The sequence below is a fragment of the Solanum pennellii genome, chromosome 4 (assembly GCF_001406875.1).
Source record: "Solanum pennellii chromosome 4, SPENNV200".
Classification (NCBI taxonomy): domain Eukaryota; kingdom Viridiplantae; phylum Streptophyta; class Magnoliopsida; order Solanales; family Solanaceae; genus Solanum; species Solanum pennellii.
Window position 1 is genome coordinate 56,999,294 of NC_028640.1, and position 20,519 is coordinate 57,019,812.

At 32.5% G+C, this 20,519-nt stretch overlaps 1 protein-coding gene and 1 pseudogene across 1 annotated transcript; both read right to left on the reverse strand.

Annotated features, from left to right (window-relative positions):
- Window positions 1-8,963: 8,963 nt before the first annotated feature.
- Window positions 8,964-9,380, reverse strand: LOC107016809 (60S ribosomal protein L12-like). Its single transcript, XM_015217159.2, has one exon. The coding sequence runs from the start codon at window positions 9,378-9,380 to the stop codon at window positions 8,994-8,996; it is 387 nt and encodes a 128-aa protein (XP_015072645.1). The 3' UTR covers window positions 8,964-8,993.
- A 7,516-nt stretch (window positions 9,381-16,896) lies between these two features.
- Window positions 16,897-17,481, reverse strand: LOC114076728 (annotated as a pseudogene).
- Between the last annotated feature and the right edge of the window lie 3,038 nt (window positions 17,482-20,519).

The following is a 20,519-nucleotide window of genomic DNA, read 5'->3' on the forward strand; positions in this document are numbered from 1 at the left end:
GATCCACTTAGTTGAGAGGTTCTACATTTCAGGAAAATATAAAACAACTCCAGTAGGGTGTACAAGATGTTGTATCATCACTTAGTTCGTACTGATGGTTGTCGATTTAACTCATTTATTTCTTTACATTCACCTTGAGTATATTTTATGTACTACAATCCTTTCATCAATTATTTCACTTCAGCTATATTACATATACGTATATTCAATGTACTGAAGTCATTTGACTTGTATCTCTTTATGATGCAGAAAGAGGTGTTTTGAATCATCAAAAGATACTGCGTTCAGATCACTCTATACTTCTGCTAGCTCTTGGTGAGCCTCCTTGCATTTCAGAGAACTTCAGATATACCTTCTAACTATTAAGATAACGTGGGTCTTGTCCCGATAATCTTCTTTAATAGTAGAGGCTTTATTAATAATTAGAGTTGAGGAGTCTTTCAATATTTATATTTCCTTGAGATGTTTCTGCAAACTATTAATCTTATAATAAAGAGTATTTTAGAATGTTTGAGTTGATTATTTACTTCAAGTTTAATAATATTCATAAAATTTTGTTTGAAGCCTTTTATCGCTTGAGTAAGTCTTCTGCTTAGTATCAGCCAAGCCAAGGGTTCGTTTGGAAACCAATAATGATTGTCAAAGTTCGGCCACATGCAAGGTGCAGGTTCAGAACTTAACAATTTGAATAAGACTTTGTGTTGTGTATCTTTTAAAAACGAAGATAGATAGGGTTGAGGAGTTTCATTCAAATATTTTTTCGCAAAAATTATTTTTATGAATAAAATTAAATTTGACTTTGGTTTCCTTTTTTTACTACCATCGTAGAGAAGTATAGAAATACATTCTACTTTCACCATATTATCATTTTTACATAAAATTTAAAAGACCTAAATTTTGTGCATTTACTGTTGTGGTTCTTTATAAATATTTATAACTAGTTCACTATAAGAAACTAAAGTACCACAACGCTATATACAGAAACATTGTACTATGCCTCTTAAATATCACAAATTAATTAACGATAATTTAATTTAACGTCAAACTTTTAATATAAAAAATTTAGGTTTATATCGTTAAAAATATCAAAAATTTAGGTTTATATATAATTGTTGTGTTCTCTCTTCTTTCACAAATTAGATTTAACAAATTTAATAATCACATGTACGATTTTATGAAAAATATTTAGCAGTTATTATAACACCTCAGAAATCAGAATTGGACTTGCAACAGAAAATAATGGAAAATTGGTGAACAAAGGCAGGGTTCACGAACGTGAAAGGAACACCGATCTGTCAGCCTAGTAATGGCTCATTCCCAATCATAAGTGGTGGACAACGAGGCGGGGGAGGTCCGTAAGAAAGGGACAACTAACCACAACCAGACATCAGACAACAGAGTCCACCACAAGTCGTGGTCTTGATGATGGTCCTTCAAAAGGTTCGTGAACCCTAGGTAGTAGACCCCAGCCCAAGTAAAGAACCACATTGGCCTTTACGATCTGTGGTCCTTCACACGGTCCGTGGTAGGGCTCGTGAAGGGCCCCAAAAACTAAATAGGCCATAGTCCCTTTTATGGACCATTAGTGACTACGTGGAAGGGCCTCAACAACTTTTAAGTTAGGATCATTTTGGTCTTTTCCTCCATGTGTTGAAAACCTTAAATACATCATTTAACCCATAAATTACGTCGTTAACTAGGTTTAATCCTATAATTCAAATCAGAACCTACCATAGTCAATTCATTCACCTAAATTCATCACATTAAGAGCAAACAAAGAGAATAGTCGATAGTTCATCCTTAAGATAACATTGGAGGTTTTCTGCTGTTCCAGCCTCAAAATTGAAGGATTATTTCTCCATTGATTTCTTAACCACGTATGTGGGATCTCACTAGTCAGTTTCATTTATCGACTAGGTCACTAGAATTCAATCAGATTCGTCATCCTTGATATCATGTTTAGAACTAGGATTTTGAAAAACTTTAACAATTGCTGTGATATAATTATTATAGTGTTCCTAATTAGATTATTATGTTTTTTGTGAAATTTTTATTTATTTCTTTGCATAAAATTTAGAACCTTGGTTGCGTAAATTTTCTTAGTTGATGAATTACATTTTTTAGGTCAGTTAAACAAAAAAGCATTCCTCAGATTTCGAATGTTTATTTTCATTACATAAGTGTCGCATTCTTAGTTTGCATGGCTAAATAGCCTATATTGTAATTTAGTATGTTGTGTCATACACATTTATAGTTTGGAGTAGTCTTAGCACCGAGTTGGATTAGGGTTTGGTGTACCCTCATAGTCCTAAAATTATGTTCCTTCGTATGAGCATTATTCCTCTTATTGGGAATCAAATTTTTTTGATTGCAGTCGTGGATTTATGCCCCTGTCAAGGTATACTCGGTCCTCCCAGCGGGGCATATACATCGCACTCTATATTTAGCTCAAGTTGTTTTATCTCGATTAATTATAGCTCGCACAGTTAGGCTCTACTGCATTTGACTAGGTTTTATGTCATTTTTCATTGTTCAATTTCAGAATGTAAAGATAATAATTAGTACTTGGTCATTACATTCAGTTCAGTTCACTTTAATATAGTGCAGTATATACATTACTTTCATATTGTGGCATTTCTCGGTTATGCTTGTCTAACTTACATATTTGTTAAGTTATATTCTATATCATGCATGCTTAGTACGTTCCAAATATTAATGCATATTGTATGTTACGTTCTTTCATGATGTATATTCAGGTCCTCAACATTCACATCACATGCATATAGGTTTCGGATCCATACATAGTATCATTAGTGGTGAGCCCTCATACTTTGAGTACAATAGACATGTTTTCCATTTGAAACTTTTATTTCAATTTCCGTTTTTTTAGGTTTAGCTAGGGACGTGTACCAGCAACTCTACTGAGTTGAGAATTTTTCATACATAGTTTTAAATTCAACTTTAGCATTTGATTTGTTGTTCAGTACCATAAACTAATAGAATTTTATTAGATATATTTATATAACTAATATGTATTCCCCATTTTTCATTCATCTCATAATTTAAGCTTCCACATATTATGTTTTCTTTAGTTTTTTAGTATGTCTATAATCTGCAAGTTCAAGATTATCTTGGTGTCACTCGTAATCCCAGGTCCCGTGTTTGCACAAGGGGGTAGCCTCAAAGCGTGAAAAATTTGGTATCAGAACATTAGGTTTAAGAGTCCTAGGATGTATGATAGTCACACTATGTATAGTCTCTTTCATGGGGTGAAGTGCACTACATATAATTAGAGCAAGGCTACATGTATTTTAAGAAAACTTCACTCTTGTTATTACTTTTGTAGTATGTGAGATGTGCTCCAATTTTATCGTTCTAATTCATCGTCATGCACTTTAGATCATGCTTCCTCCTAGAGCTTACCCACAAAATTTTGTTGATAATGTTAAGAAAATCTTTGGAGTGATGCAAGTGATTGGTAGTAATAAGGTGGAGTTGACATCCTACCAGGTTAAGGATGTGGCACACCTATGGTTCACTCAGAGGAAATACAACATGGGCCATTTTGTATTACTCTATGCATAAAAATAAACATAGGTGTGAGTCCAGCAATCGTTGACCTTTATCAGTCTTTACTCCATTTGGTGCCCCTTTTATAGCTAGATATATATATAAAAAATTGCCTTGTCAGAGTCTCGCAAAAAGTCACCTCATCAGATCTTTAGAGTTAGAAATTATAGATTTTAATAGCACTCTAGGCATGGATTGGTTACATTCCTATTATTCCTCAGTAAAGTGTAAAACTAGGATCATTCGATTTTTGTTTCTAACAAGTCAGTCTTAGCACTACAGATGTTAAGGAAGTATGGAAGAAATCCGAAAAACATGTCATTAACTTGCTTGCTTAGGAGTTAATATTATGGGTATACAAGATGGTGGTTTAATAATATAGAATAGATCAGAATCCTCATTGGTAATAAAAGTTAAGGAAAAACAAGATAATGAATGTGGACAACTGGAAGTTCATAAGAAAACAAATATCGATATTCTCTCAAGAGAGAGATAGTTGTGTAAGTGTTCCCATCTTCAAGTAAAAAGTTGAGATCATTTTAGTGAAGCCCTGTCAGGAAGACTTGACCGAAAACCGCTACCTACTATTGGTAGGTAAACCCACTTATTGTAGATCCCTCCGTAGGTGGACTTCGTTAGAATTAAGTCAAGGTCATTTTGGTCCATCCCCTATGTGTTGGGCCTTAAACTACGTCGTTTCATCCCTAGTCTAAGTAGTTTTTGTCATTTTAAGCCTAGTAACTTAGTAAAATAATTCCCTAAGCGATTCATTCATTAAAAATTCATCAAACATAGAAAAAAGAGAGGAAAAAATAGGCGACCAAAACCTTTCCAAGAACGCAACACATTCTCTTCAGTTCCAGTCTCAATAATCGAAAGATTTCTCCGTATATTTCGTCACTAGGTATGTGGGATTTCTGTACTGCGTTCCTTTCAACTATTAGGTCTTTAAAATTCAGTCAGATTCTTGATTCATGTATCTTTCTTAAACCTTGAGTTTGTAAAACCTTAGATATTAGTTTTGATTTAGTTATGTATTCCTAATTAGATTATAATGTTTTTGTTGAATCTTTGATTACTTCTTTGCATGAACCTCAGAATCCAAGTTGTGTAGATTCTTTTAGTTCATGAATCACAAATGCTAGGTCAGTTAAATAATTATACATGCATCGATTTTCGAATGTTACATTATCAGTCTATCTTTGTTATATTCTCAAAATATTATGTTAGTATTTTGAGCTATTATGCATTTTAGTTATGTGTGTTCGATAGACATATTCAGTTTGGAGTATGCTAAGAATCGAGTGGACTAGGTTTCAGTGTACCCTCACAGTCTCAGAACAACGTACACCCGTAGGCTAAGTCCCCTCTATGGGCATTAATTTTAGTGATCACACACCTTTATACCCTTGGCAAGGTATATCGATTCCTTCAATATGGTCTATGGATCTGACATCACGGATAGCTCATGTGGTTGTTATGTCTGTTACTACTAACCCCCATAGTCAAACCTTAATGTATTTTGACAGGGCTTTCAGTTATACTTCAACATTCGGTCTCATCATGTTCCTCTTGCAATAATTCATGTGTAATCCTTATTGAATGATTTTCCCTGATTTCAAATCAAAACTACTAAAATCAAAATTTTGGAACACACACATAAAAAGTAACAAAGGGAATGGTTACCTTGTTCTAGTTGAAATCACAGGAGTCTCCATGGAAAACATGAAATTAGGATAATTTTGTGCCCCTATATCGACTTGTTGTAAATCAATGCATTCTTTTTGTGTTGTAGTTGTTAGTTGGATAAATTGAGTTGGATGAATGGGATGTAAGTACAACTATTGGTTACCATTTCGGTTCATGATTTTAACCTCATCATCTGGTTTTTCCTGATGAACAGTTGGCAAATCCAAAGAGAAAATTATGATAAACTATTAAAATTAGTCATGTCAGGAGCAAAAAGTTTATAAAAAGAATGCCAAACATCATTTAAAGAAGTCTCCAAGTATAACATAGGAGCTACAACATTGTTAGGTTTATTAATATTACAACTTCTTCCAACCGCACCGATATCCCAAACATAATCACCCATTTTAAATCTATATAAAATGATATCTACTTAAACGTAAAAAATTGTTCTTATAAGAGAAACTAATTATGTTTTTTGCTAAACTAGACAGACAAAATATGATCGAAAGAGGATGTTTTCAAATGGAGGAAGTCGAATATCAAAGAAACGTTTAGTGGGAATGACATTGTAAATCAAAGGTTGCAATGATGAAAAGTGAACCAATTTTGAAAATATACAGAGAAAATTAAGGGCTATCTACCTACCCTCGCGCATCCACATTTACTTTACACTAATGCACAGTAAATATTTTTTTTCTATTTTAGAGTGAATGGGATTAGCAACAAAAGAGAAGTATAAGATTATAACGTGTACCTTTTGATAAAGATCATACATCTCATATCATATTGTAATGACTTGAGAACACTCGCTAGTCATAACATGGTGTATTTGATCTCCAAGAGATCTTATACAAGCCATTAGCATTCATTCATCACATAGGCATTAGAAAAAATATATGAATATAAAACTTTCTTTAAAAACATAACTCGAGAAGTATTTCATAAAAGCGGACTTTCTAACATTATTGTGTCAAACAATCTATGAATGACATGAATAAATTTTTTGGACGAAGCACTCATAAAGTCTAAAACATAAAAGGTAATTTCATAAAGGTAAATAGATATTGTCATCTTTGGATCATTTTAAGAAAACATCCTCTTTGGATCATTTTCATTCATTCAGGGATAATATCCATTTACCTTTAAACCATTTGCTTTTGTGTTTTAGACTTTATGTGGGCTGCGTCCCATGACTTTTATTCATGTCATTAATAGATGGTTTGAGACTAATGTAAGAATGACTTCCACTGTTATCCAATACTATTCGAGTTATGTTTTAAAGAAACTTTTTAAATTCTTCCATATTTTCTAATGATTATGTGATGAATGAATGCTAAGGGCTTGTATAACATCTCTTCGAGATTGAATATGCCATGTTACTATTAGGGGGTGCTCTCGAGTCATTACAATATGATATGGGATGTATGAATTAAACAAAAGGTACACGTTATAATCTTGGACTTCTCTTTTGTTGCTAATCCCACTCACTATAAAATAGAAAAAAATATTTATTTTGTATTACGTGTAAAGTAAATGTGGATGCACCGGGTAGGTAGATAGCCATTTAATTTTCTCTATCTATTTTTTAAGGTAGTTCACTTTTGTTCATCCCAATCTTTGAGTTATAATGTCATACCCACTAAGTTTTTATTTGATCATCTACTTCCTCCATTGGAAAACTTCCTCTTTGGATCATTTTTTCTCTCCCTAAGTTTTGCAGAAAACATCATTAGTTTATCTTATAAGCTCATTTTTATTTTTTACATTTAACTAGATATCATTTTATACAGATTTAGAATGGGCTATGGTGATTATGATATGGGTGGGGTCGTAAGAAGTTGTAATATTAATAGACCTAACAATTTTGTAGCTCCTATGTTATACTTGGAGAAATCTTTAAATGATGTTTGGAATTCTTTTCATAAAATTATTGTTTCTGACATGTGTTTACATCCCTACTCTGTCGAAATAGGGAGAAACGTCGCGGTGACTCAAAATAAATAAAAATTTAAGTGACAAAAATTTTAAAACGAGTAAAAGGACATGAAAAGGGGAAAGGAAGTTCATAGGGATTAAATGGAGTCGCAGCCTAATTTTTAGGAAAACTAGGAAACCAATTATTAATTAACTTGAAAGAAATGTCTAAGAAACCAATTTGATTCTAGTTAAGGGGTTCAAGTTATTCCGAAGGAAAGGGGTTAGGCACCCTTCGAAATCCACAATTGTGTTAACTGGCTGAATTCATTTTTTTCCAAATTGAGGAGGAGAATAAAATAATGTACAAATATAATAAACATGAAATATACACAATAAAATAAAATAAAATAATTATCGGCATAAAGTTTGCCTAATGTCAAAATTCACATAATAATGACATAAAAATATAATTCGAGCTTTTTCGAATGGCTTCAAGGAAGAAAGTTTTGGGTAATTGTAAGCACACTCAATAAAAGTGTTAGTAAAGAATAAATATGATTAAAATTGAATAACCTAATAACAATTTTAAAATAAAAATCAGTCTTATGACCATGGGAGGCCTTTGAAATCGATGGTAATTTCTTCATCGGCCAATTCACACAACTAAAATTATATATAAACTTAAATTAGATTTCCGTCTTTAAATATTGGGAAGGCCTCCAAAACAGACTGAGAGTTTTTTTTTTAATGGTCAATTTCAACATATAAAATATATAAACTTAAATTAAAATTCCGTCTTTTTAAAATGGGGAGGTCTCTAAACCTTACGGATAGATTTTTCATTGGCCATTTTAACAATTCAACAAACAAATTATATGAAAATAAACTAAAAAATTTCCGTCTTTTAAAATGGAAAAGACCTCTAAACCCGACGGATAGATTTTTCATTGGCCATTTTAACAATTTTAACAAACAATTTATATGAACTTAAACTAAAAATATCCGTCTTTTAAAATGGAAAAGGTCTCTAAACCCGATGTATAGATTTTCATTGGCCAATTTCACAAATAAAAATTTTCAGCATGAAATCAATATCGAAGTTACCAAGAATAGATAAAAAAAAATTAAACATAATAAGATAATAACAATACTAATTTAAATAATAAAAAGGAATTGCTGAAACTGCATAGAACATTAATAGGAATTGACAAATACTATCCTATAATGAGAAAGATAAAAATAATAATAATAAAAGAATTTCAACAACAATAACACAACTAAGAAGAATAATAATAATACTAATAATCTTAAGAAGAGATAATGATTATATAATAATATTACAATAATAATAAACTAAAGAAAACAAAAGCATAACAATAATAATAATATAATAAATCAGCATCTTCAAGAAATGATGCATCTAGTTGCAAATGAATATAATAATCAATAATAAAACTAATCAAAAACAAAAACTAAAGCAGTAACATAAATGGAAATAAACACCTCATGAAAAATTACATAAAAAGCCATTTAAACAAAAATACTATCACAACAATGAACAAAATTTGACCAAAAAAAGTAACAGATTAAGCAAACAAAATTTCAAAAGAACAATAATAATGATAGAAATAGGAGACAATAAGCAAAATTTAATAAAACTAAAGTAAGATATTTGATTTTTACCATTGTTGCAAATGGAGTTTAAGATTGGAGTTTTGATTGTTGTCCATCGGAGTTGGAACTCATCGTAAACTGGATACCTCCATCAATGGAATAATCAGGTCATAATTCACTCTTATCCCATCAATCAGCAATCAATCCTGAGGAATCTCCTCATCTCCATCAATAATCTCTTGCTGCAAATCCTTAGGATCCTTTCCATCTACCGTATAACCAACAAATACACAAGTTCCCAAGATCTCCTTAACGGTTTCACTCAAATCCTTCGCCATCGATCTAGGATGCATCACCTTAGCAATTTCAATGATGACATCAAGTGAGATGTTACCGTTATGATTGATGTTCTTCGTCTTCTTCCTGTCACGTTTCGGCTCCTTCAACGCCATGATGACAAGTGCGGCGGCAAAGGGAACAACCGATACCTTAGAGAGAAACGCACAGACTGCAGAATTAACAGTTACAGTGGCCAATGGCGGCTTAGGGTGGTTGGCCCACCTTGAAGGAAACAATGGCGTATTCATCAGAGATATTAAGAAGGTTTCTCAGATCTGATTCTTCTTTTTAAATGATGGAAAGGAATTCTTTTCCACGGTTTCTCATTTCCATAACGGACATGCCGGAGCCCCGCCAGTTAACGAGGTCGGCTTGGGCTTTATGGAAGACATTTCCGGGAGAGTGGCGCCGGGGGAAGAGAAGAGGGAGGCCGAGGAAGAGTGAGAGGAAGTGGAGAGAGAAGGGAGAAAGGCGGCTAGAGAGGAAGAGGCGGCTGGGAGGAAGAGAGGAGAGAGGAGGCGTCAGTTGGGGGTGTTTGGAGGAGGCGGCTGAGTTTAAGAGGGAGAGGAAAAGGGAATGGACTTTTTAGGGTTCTCTCCTTTTCTTCAAAGTTTTCATCCTTTATCCTCAAAATGTTATCCACACCAAAAAATTATGGGCCTAAGTTATGGGCTTAGTATTGTGGCCAAAAATTATTGCAGTAGAATTCCTTAATTTTTTTTGTATTTGACTAAACTTTAGACTGTGCTAAATTCACATAAATATTAACAAATGTAACAAATAAATAATAAAATTTTAAAATAATATAATGAACGTAACTAATGACATGTGAAATGCAATTTTAAAAAAATAACTAACAAAAATCTTAAATTTTGATAAAATGAAGATAGTTATCGATAAACTTCCTTAACCTATATTAAAAAAATTATTTTAAGCTTTTAAATAAATAAGACTTCAAAATTACGAATTTCAAAAATGTTAGGCCAAAATTGAGTGTCAACAGCTGTCCCTTTCGTTGTGTATGATTGATGAATGAAATCGTGGACAACGAAAATTGACGAACCCAATTTAGACCGAACACATGACCTTTGTAGAGAAGTGTAGTTGCATGTGGTGGAAGTCAATCCCAGACTTGTCTCTTAAAGATTCTATGATGTGTTGCATCCTTGTTGAAGTAGTTTTCACAAGCTTTTTTTTAAAAAAATAAATCATCCTTTTGAATGCTCTCCACAAAGTCTAAGATAAAACTCGTTAGCTTGAAAATGCAATTTACATGGGAGACAATGTCTTTCACCGTGTCGACACTTAATTTCTCTCCTCGACATTTAACGTCAGTTGACGTTGAGGGATAAATATTTCATTTGCACGATTCCTTTTCTGGCAGTGCATGATTGCTTGCAGGGCATGAATATCTTCCCGTGATGCGTAAATATTGCGAGGGATGGAATCTTATCGCGATTCATAAATTGACAAGGTATGAAATCTTCTTGCGATATGTAAACTTTTGCGAGGAATTGAATCTTCTCGCGATGCATAAAATTTTGCGAGGGATGAAATCTTCTCGCGATGCATAAATATTAACTTGCGATGCATTAATATTAACTAGTGATGCATGAATTAACTCGCGATGCATGAATATTAATCCACGATTGATGAATATTAACTCGCAATGCATGAATATTAACTCGCGATGCATGAATATTAATTAAGGATGCATGATCTTCTGCTATGCATGGGTATTGACTCGCGATGCATGAATTAACTCATGATGCATGAATTAACTAGTGATGTATGAATTAACTAGTGATGCATGAATTTACTTACGATGCATGAATTTTCTGCGAGGTATGAATATCTTCTCACAATGCATAACTATCTGCGAAGAATGAATATCTTCTCGCGGTGCTTGATTATTGACTCTCGACGCATGATCTTCTGCAGGGCATGAATATCTTCCCGCAATGCATAAATACCGCAAGGTATGAAATCTTCTTGCGATGCATACATTTCTGCGAGGTATGAAATATTCTCGCGATGCATGAATTTTCTGCGAGTTATGAAATCTTCTCGCGATGCATGAATATGAACTCGCGATGCATGAATATTAATCCGTGATGCATGAATATTAACTCGCAATGCATGAATTGACTCTCGATGCATGAATATTAACTAGTGATGCATGAATTAACTCGTGATGCATGATTATTAACTAGTGATGCATGAATTAACTCGCGATGCATGAATATTAAATAGTGATGCATGAATTGACTCTCGATGCATGAATATTAACAAGTGATACATGAATTAACTCGTGATGCATACATATCCCGTCGAGGCAGGAATCAGGTCAAATGTAGTTCCAACCTTGTGGATGATGAGTGCTGCAAAGAATCTGAAAGATTATCAGTAGAAAATGCAATATGAACATGATGAAATATGAAAATAGTATTCCTTGCTATATTTAAAGCCTAACAACAAGATATATCACATTTTTGGGATGGACAATCCAATGAAGTAAAATAGGCGTCTCACACATATAAGACTAACTTAATAACACTTTTTATAATGAACCACTCAAAAGACAATTTTTTTTTCAAAAATAAATGTGATGAGATAGTCAAATCTTCACCAGATTGGTACCAACAGTTAGGATTGCAGGTAAATCTTCTTTTTAAAGATTGAATTAAGGTAATTCCTACAGCTTAATGTGGTACCTGAAATATACTTAAGGATCAACAATATCCGTTCATCTTGTTTCAAACAAAGGTTTTGAATTATATCAATCCTCATGTTTCAAGTGCCCTCGCGACAAAGGCTAGTCCTATTTCACACATATTTTAAACATTTGATTATAGGACATTTTTCAAAGTGCACTCACACTCACAAGAATGTTCAATGCACACAACTGTGATACCATAAGCTTGACCCTTATGTAAATCTCCACTAATGTAAGAACATTTGGAACGAGATCATGTAAGGCTTGTCATTGGCTTGTAACGTAGTCTTATGGATGGATAGGATATTTATTTGAGATAAAAGTGACTTAATTCCTCCTTGAGCGTTACACAGAATTTATGCTCTTAATAATTGGTACCCCTTTGACGTCAGATCCTCTTCATTGTTCTCTCACCTTTCACCTTCTTTTGAATTCTCATTTTAACGCTTTTTTTTAGCTGTTTTTTTTTATCTTTTCTCTTCTTTTCTTTTTTTTTTCTTCTTTTGAGTCCTCATTCGTTGGAGCCTTTCTTTTATTCACTTCTTTATCATAATAATTTTTTCTTTTTTGGTTGGAGTATTTTCCTTCCCACCTTTCACTGACCCTGTAAGGGTATTTTTTACCTTTCTTTATTCTTCCACTTTTCTTTCTTCCTTTCTCTCTTTTCTCTAGTGGTCTTTGTTTCTTTTATTTTGGGAGACTCAACATCTTTGCTTTTGGAAATTTCAAACATGAACTTCCACTTATAATTTTCACATTCTTGGTGCAATCAAGAAGGTTGGGCCAAGAGAGGATAGTGCTTGTAAGCACTTAAAAAAGCTAGTGGTTAAGATGTGGTTTTCCAAATCAATGTTTCAGGCTCAAAATGGGAAAACTAGGGATTAATGTAATATCGTAGGCTTCGAAAGGCACAATCAGATAAAAAAAAGCCTACAATCATTTCTCAAACAAAACATTACTCATAATTTCACCTCGAAAAACATTCAAGTCAAGTTCTAGATCAACAGTGTAAGACAATTGAACTTTGATCAAAATCTCACCACACAATGCACATGAAACATAAGGTTTGTTTTATTCTTATTTTGATTGCATGCAAGAGAATTTTCAAGCATCACAAAAGTACAGTTACCAGGTACCACGAGAATCTATAGTTTATCGCAAAGTCAGTCTTTTCCATCATATCGAATATATTTACATGCTCTTAACTACATAGGTCCCGACAGAGTTGAAGACATGACTCTTACAATATGTACAATTTTTTATTTTTTATTTTTAAGAATAATTACCGAACACGAGAAGGGCTGCCTACGTATCTCATTAAGATGAGAATCAGGTACGCGTAGTTCGTGCAGATATGACTTGGAAAATATGTACAAACTATTTTATAATTTTTTTTTGAGAAGATAATACCGAACCCAAGAAGGGTTGCCTACGTATCTCATTAAGATGAGAATCAGGTGTGCGTAGTTCACGTAGATATGACTTGAAAAATAGGCACAAACTATTTTAAATATTTTTTTTATTTTATTTTTTGAGAAGATAATACCGAACCCAAGAAGGGTTGCCTACGTAACTCATTAAAATGAGAATCAGGTACGCGTTGTTCGTCCAGATATGACTTGGAAAATATACACAAACTATTTTATAATTTTTTAAAAAAAATTTTTTAGAAGATAATATTGAACCAAAGAAGGGTTGCCTACGTATCTCATCGAAATGAGAATCAGGTACGCGTAGTTCGTGCAGATAAGGCATATAATAATTTAAAGATTTAGACAACTCAAAGAAATTCCTAGGTCTAGCGCCACTAAAAATTCGTAGTCATGAAGTTTTTTTTTTACTCTTTTTCTTTTTTCGTACCAATATGTTTTATAGCCTCTTAATCGTCAATATTTATATTGTCTGTTGAATTTAACCTACGAATTTATACAGTAATGACTTGTTGTACTCTTTTCGAATGTTTTCTTGGATCCTTGTCTCTTCCCAATTATCACGAGATCCAGACATCATTACGACCATCCCTGACTGATGTCGGCGACTATATCCCTACAAAAATATGAGAAATATGTGAGAGCAGGACAATCATGCAAAATAATAATAAAAATAAGTTGATGCGACCTCATAGTCAAATACTTCCCTTATTTATCGTTTTGACTTGATATAATTGAGAAATGCAAGGACTCTAATTTCACTAATCCTCTTGTATCTTGCGAATTCGGACAAATAATGATTTCTGAATTTGAACATAAATCAATTTTTCGCTGTGAAGAAGAATAACTCAAAATGTAACAGTTGTTAGTTCTATACATAGTGGATAATGCAAAATATCACACAAACAATGAATAAAACATATAAATACTGTTTTAATTAAAGACAAACTGAAATGAAGCACATAGCATACAAACAATTATTGCACGTCCTATACAAATATGTGACCCTTTTATGCCTAGGGTAGGCCTATCGATTCGAAGGATGTACTACGCCCTTTGACAACTTTTCATTGTCCCCAAAAACACTTAGTAAAATTTTATGAATAAATGAAATATAATTATGAAGTTAGGGGGAAAAGAAAGAAGGAAAAAAATACAAATATTAAATCCTACGTAGGGGTACCATCCTATTCTAAGCCTTTGCCAAAGGGTCTTACTCTTGAAATTCTTGTCATCTCCGATTGTCAACACTTTTGGATGGAATGATAGTTTCTGAAAACTCAAGTTTGACAAAAGTAAACTATTAAAATAACCTTCTAATTCAGATGGACAGTGGTTTGTCAAACGATGTATACATCCTTCAAATGATACACAATTATGATCATCCTTTTAGGCTAGAAGCCATTATGGACTCAAGGTGGTCTTTCTAATAAATTCAACATGCCTTGGGTGTTGGTCATCTTAGGTTGACACTTAAATTTGGATTTGGTTCGGCTCTACGCTAGTTTACTAGGAGTGGGTTTTATTTAGAGTGGAAAAGGTAACCCAAGCGGACTACTTGGGCTGGGACAGTTAACGATTGTTGACTATCAAGTAGCCAACTACACTCGTCAGGGTGCCTCGAGAAAATTTTTGGTTAATGAACGACTGCGAACCCACATAATCGTCCTTTAATGGAAATGAAATAATTGTCATTTGACGAAAAATATTATGTCATGAATGCAATGATAATACACATACAACAAGATAAATAATGAATAAATACAATATACAATTAATTAGTGAAATATAAAAACACAAGGTATAACATAATAATAAAGCAAAAATTTCCTCAATTTTTAAAAAATAAATAAATTCATATTGGTTAAAACCTCGAAAGATCCCCAGCGGAGCCGCCATTCTGTTTACATCCCTAGTGTGCCGAAATAGGGCGAAACGTCGCGGTGACTCAAACTAAATAAAACATTAAGTTAGAAAAATTTTAAAACGAGTAAAAGGATATTAAAAGGGGAAAGGGAGTTCAAAGGATTAAATGGAGTCGCCACCTAATTTTTAGGAAAAATAGGAAACCAATTATTAATTAAATTGAAAGAAATGTCTACGAAACCAATTTGATTGTAGGTAAGGGGTTCAAGTTATTCCGAAGGCAAGGGGTTAGGCATCCTCCGAAATCCACAATTGTGGTTCCCGACTGAATTCATTTTTTTTTCAAATTGAAGAGAATAAAATAATGTATAAATATAATAAACATGCAATATACACAATAAAATAAAATAAAATAATCATCGGCCTAAAGTTTGCCTAACGTCAATATTCACATAAAAATGACATAAAAAATATGATTCGAGCTTTTTCGAATGGCTTCAAGGAAGCAAGTTTTGAGTACCTGTAATCACAATCAATAAAAGTGTTAGTAAAGAATAACTATGATTAAAATTGAATAAACCTAATAGCAATTTTAAAATAAAAATAAGTCTTATGACCATGGGAGGCCTTGGAAATCGATGGTAATTTCTTCATCGGCCAATTCCAACAATTAAAATTATATATAAAATTAAATTAGATTTCCGTCTTTTAATATTGGGAAGGCCTCCAAAACGGACGGAGAGTTTTTTTTTTCATTGGCCGATTTCAACATATAAAATATACAAACTTAAATTAAAATTCAGTCTTTTTAAAATGGGGAGGCCTCTAAACCCGACGGATTAATTTTTCTTTGGTCATTTTAACAATTTAGACAAACAAATTATATGAATATAAAGTAAAATATTTTCGTCTTTTAAAAAGGAAAAGGCCTCTAAACCCGACGGATAGATTTTTCATTGACCAATTTAACAATTTTATCAAACAATTTATATGAACTTAAACTAAAAATTTCCGTCTTTTAAAATGAAAAAGGCTTCTAAACCCGACGGATAGATTTTCATTGGCCAATTTCACAAATAAAAATTTTCAGCATGAAATCAATACCGATGTAACCAAGAATATATCAAAAAAAAAACATAAACATAACAAGATAATAACAATACTAATTTAATTAATAACAAGGAATTGCTGAAACTTCTTAGAACAATAATAGGAATAGACAAATACTATCCTATAACGAGAAAGATAAAAATAAAAATAATAAAAGAATTTCAACAACAATAACACAACTAACAAGAATAATGATAACACTAATAATCTTAAGAAGAGATAATGATTATAAAATAATATGACAATAATAATAAACTAAAGAAAACAAAAGCATAATAATAATAATCTAATAAATCAGCAACTTCAAGAAATGATGCATCTAGTTGCAAATGAATATAATAATCACTAATAAAACTAATCAAAAAAAAAAACTAAAGCAGTAACATAAATGGAAATAAACACCTCATGAAAAAATACATAAAAAATGCATTTAAACAAAAATACTAACACAACAATGAACAAAATTTGACAAAAAAGAGTAACAGATTAAGCAAACAAAATTTCAAAAGAACAATAATAACGATAGAAAATAGGAGACACTAAGCAAAATTTAATAAAATTAAAGTAAGATTTTAGTTTTACCATTGTTGCAAATGGAGTTTACGATTGGAGTTTCGATTGTTGTCCATCGGAGTTGGAACTCATCGTAAACTGGATACCTCCATCAATGGAATAATCAGTTCATAATTCACTCTTATCCCGTCAATCAGCAATCAATCCTGAGGAATCTCTACATCTCCATCAATAATATCTTGGTGCAAATCCTTAGTATCCTTTCCATCTACCGTACAACCAACGGATACACAAGTTCCCAAGAACTCCTTTACGGTTCCACTAAAATCCTTCACCATAGATCTAGGCTGCATCACCTTAGCAATTTCAATGACGACATCAAGTGAGATGTTACTGTTATGCTTGATGTTCTTCGTGTTCTTCCTGTCACGTTCCGGCTCTGTCAACGCCTTGATGACAAGTGTGGCGGCAGAGGGAACAACCGATACATTGGAGAGAAACGCACAAACTGCAGAAATAGCAGTTACAGAGGCCAATGGCGGCTCAAGGTGGTGGCCCCACCTTGAAGGAAAAGAACGGCGTATTCATCAGAGATATTAAGAAGGGTTCTCAGATCTGATCCTGCTTTTTGAATAATGGAAAGGAATTCTTTTCCACGGTGGCTCATATCCATAACGGACATGCCGGAACCCCGCCAGTTAACGAGGTCGGCTTGGGCTTTATGGAAGACATTTTCCGGAAGAGTGGCGCCGGGGGAATAGATGAGGGATGCCAAGGAAGAGTGAGAGGAAGGGGAGAGAGAAGGGAAAAAGGCGGATCGAGAGGAAGAGGCGGCTAGGAGGAAGAGAGGAGAGGGGAGGCGTTTGTTGGGGATTTTTGAAGGAGGCGGCTGATTTTTGAGAGGGAGAGGAAAAGAGAGTGGACTTTTTTGGGTTCTCTCCTCTTTTTTTTTTCATCCTCTATCCTCAAAATATTATCCACACCAAAAAATTATGGGCTTAGTATTGTGGCCCAAAATTATTTCAATAGAATTCCTAAAAACATGTTTATTTGACTAAATTTTAGACTGTGCTAAATTCACATAAATATTAACAAATGTAACAAATAAAAAATGAAATTTTAAAATAATATAATGAACGTAACTAATGACATGTGAAATGCAATTTTAAAAAAAATAACTAACAAAAATCTTAAATGAAGATAGTTATCGATAATCTTTCTTAAACTATATTAAAAAAATTATTTTAAGCTATTAAATAAATAAGACTTCAAAATTACGAATTTCGAAAATGTTAGGCCAAAATTTTGTGTCAACAACATGACTAATTTTAATAGTTTATCATAAATTTTCTCTTTAGATTTTCTAACTACTCACTAGGAAAAAAAATAAATGATCAGGTCATAATCATGAACAAAAATTATAAGCAACAGTTGTAATTACATCCCATTCAACCAGCTCAATTTATCCAACAAATATCTTTTCCTCTATCACCAACAATAGTAGTGTGTGTTCTACATACAACTACATCACCAACAGAATTGATTGACATACAACATCTTGATATAGGGGCTAACAATTATTCTAATTTTACTTTTTCCATGGAGACTCCTTTAGTTCAAACTATAACAAGGCAACCATTCACTTCTTCACATTTTGTGTGTTTTTATTTAAAATTTGGATTTTAGTACTTTTTATATGCTATCAGGAAAAACCATTCACCAAGGATTACGAATGAATTTTTGCACATGAATCAAAATTTTGATTTTAGTACTTTTGATTTGAAAGTGGAAAATCATGGTTCTTTGACACATAATACTCTAGTCACGTAACCAAGCGAAAAAGGGGATTCTCTTGAAGCATGGATTCTTCTGACCATGAATCCTCCTTTGCTTTGTTATGGGAGAGAGATTTGTCTCTTGTTCTAGGATCTAATATATGTGTCAAAGAGTGTATTCTCTTGAGGCGGATACGGTGTATGCCGTTGAGACTATTGATTCAATTCCTAGAAAGTCATCTCTCTCTCCTTCACATAAAACACAACGTATGATGATTCTAGTCATACAAAAACAACTAAACTTCATGATAAAAAGAACATGTACGGTGTAGAATCTAAAGTCTATGATTTCTATTTAAACATTGATGTAGCTTCAGAATGAATAATTAATATAAGATTGAATTGTAGTATAATCTCAATCTAATTAAATAAAGGATGACTATATAATCAAAACACCATCTCAATTAGTAGGAAAGAAAAAATAGTAAACATGGAGTTATATTATTTTAACACATAATATTATTCTATAATCTTGCATGATACTCCTTATATTCCATATTAAGTGTAATTCTTAAGGCAAAACACACCTATTTAGAAAAATATTCAAGAGCATAGGGTAAATCATAATTTCAACTATTTCCCTTTGTGAAATTATGAATATAAGGAAAAATGCACAAGTATCCTTCTAGACTATGACCGAAATATCAAAGACACACCTTAACTAAATTAAGGTCCTATTACCCCTTTCTAAACTTAATTTTTTTGTAACTTTGGGCACCTTTTTATATTAACCACCGAAACTAAGGTCTAAATCAACTCACTTTTCTCAAATTTAAGGAATATGACTTTCCTTCAAAAGTTAAGTAAAATATTTTTCAAAACTCTCTTCCAACCTCCGCCCTACCCACCCCACCCTACCAGCCCCCACCCACCCATAAACCCTACCCACCCCCCAGCCCTAAAAATATATAAGTCAAATATTAAAAACATCCCCAACCCCACGAAAAAAAATATTAAAAAATTCAACTTCAAAAATTATTTTTCACTATAGTACAAAATAAAAGATATTTCTCAAAAACATATTTCACTCAAAAATCATACACTAAAATATTTTTTTGGAAAATATTTTGTACTCATCAAGCAAACATGAGAAAATAAATAAAATCTCTACTTGTTTTCCAGGCAAACATTTTCTAAGAACATTTTCCATGAAAACATTTTCCTTCAATACCAAACACACCCTTAGAGTAAGTTTCTTTTGCGATAAGTCACTATCTTCAAAGAGATGATAAACATTTTTCTATCTTCTATTTTTGCAACAAAAACAACTCTAAAAATGACATAATCCTGAACCTAGATATAACATTTTTCAAAGGTAATTTTTTTGGCCCAGAAATTTCACCTAAGAAAGCATACTTTAAAAGAAATCTCCTTTACCCAAATATAATTAAGGATAAAAGTGATTGTTAAATTCGGTAAATTGTGTTGATACGTATTTATACAGGTAGTTTTATGATTCGGTAAATTGTGTTGATACGTATTTGTTAAATTCATTAATAAACTATGATAATTCAAAGAAATTCCATATAGGAAAGAATGGTTTTCCTTAAGAAGGAAGATTTTTTGGAATTTTTGTATTATAAATTCATGCGACAATAACAACTTTAAAAGTGAGTTAGTTCTTACATTATTCAGAGGCATTAGTTTTTGCCAAGAAATTTCGTAAAAGAACGGATATTTTATTATAAGTCTCCTTGAACAATATATAATTAATGATAGGAGAGGTGGTACCTGTATTTCTAAAGCGATCATATGCAGCAAAGCAAGAAAACATGTCATTGTTGCTGAAATTCCAACTAAATTTAATATTCCTCCAGTAGCATTTTCCAATAGCATTCCGTAAACCTTCTCTTATCTATATGAAAACATATTGTACAATTATAATTTAATTCTTTTTATTTCAGCTTAACATAGATT

Excerpts from the sequence above, each read along its gene's own strand:
- LOC107016809 (XM_015217159.2), bottom strand. The coding sequence starts at position 9,380 with ATGAATACGCCATTGTTTCCTTCAAGGTGGGCCAACCACCCTAAGCCG.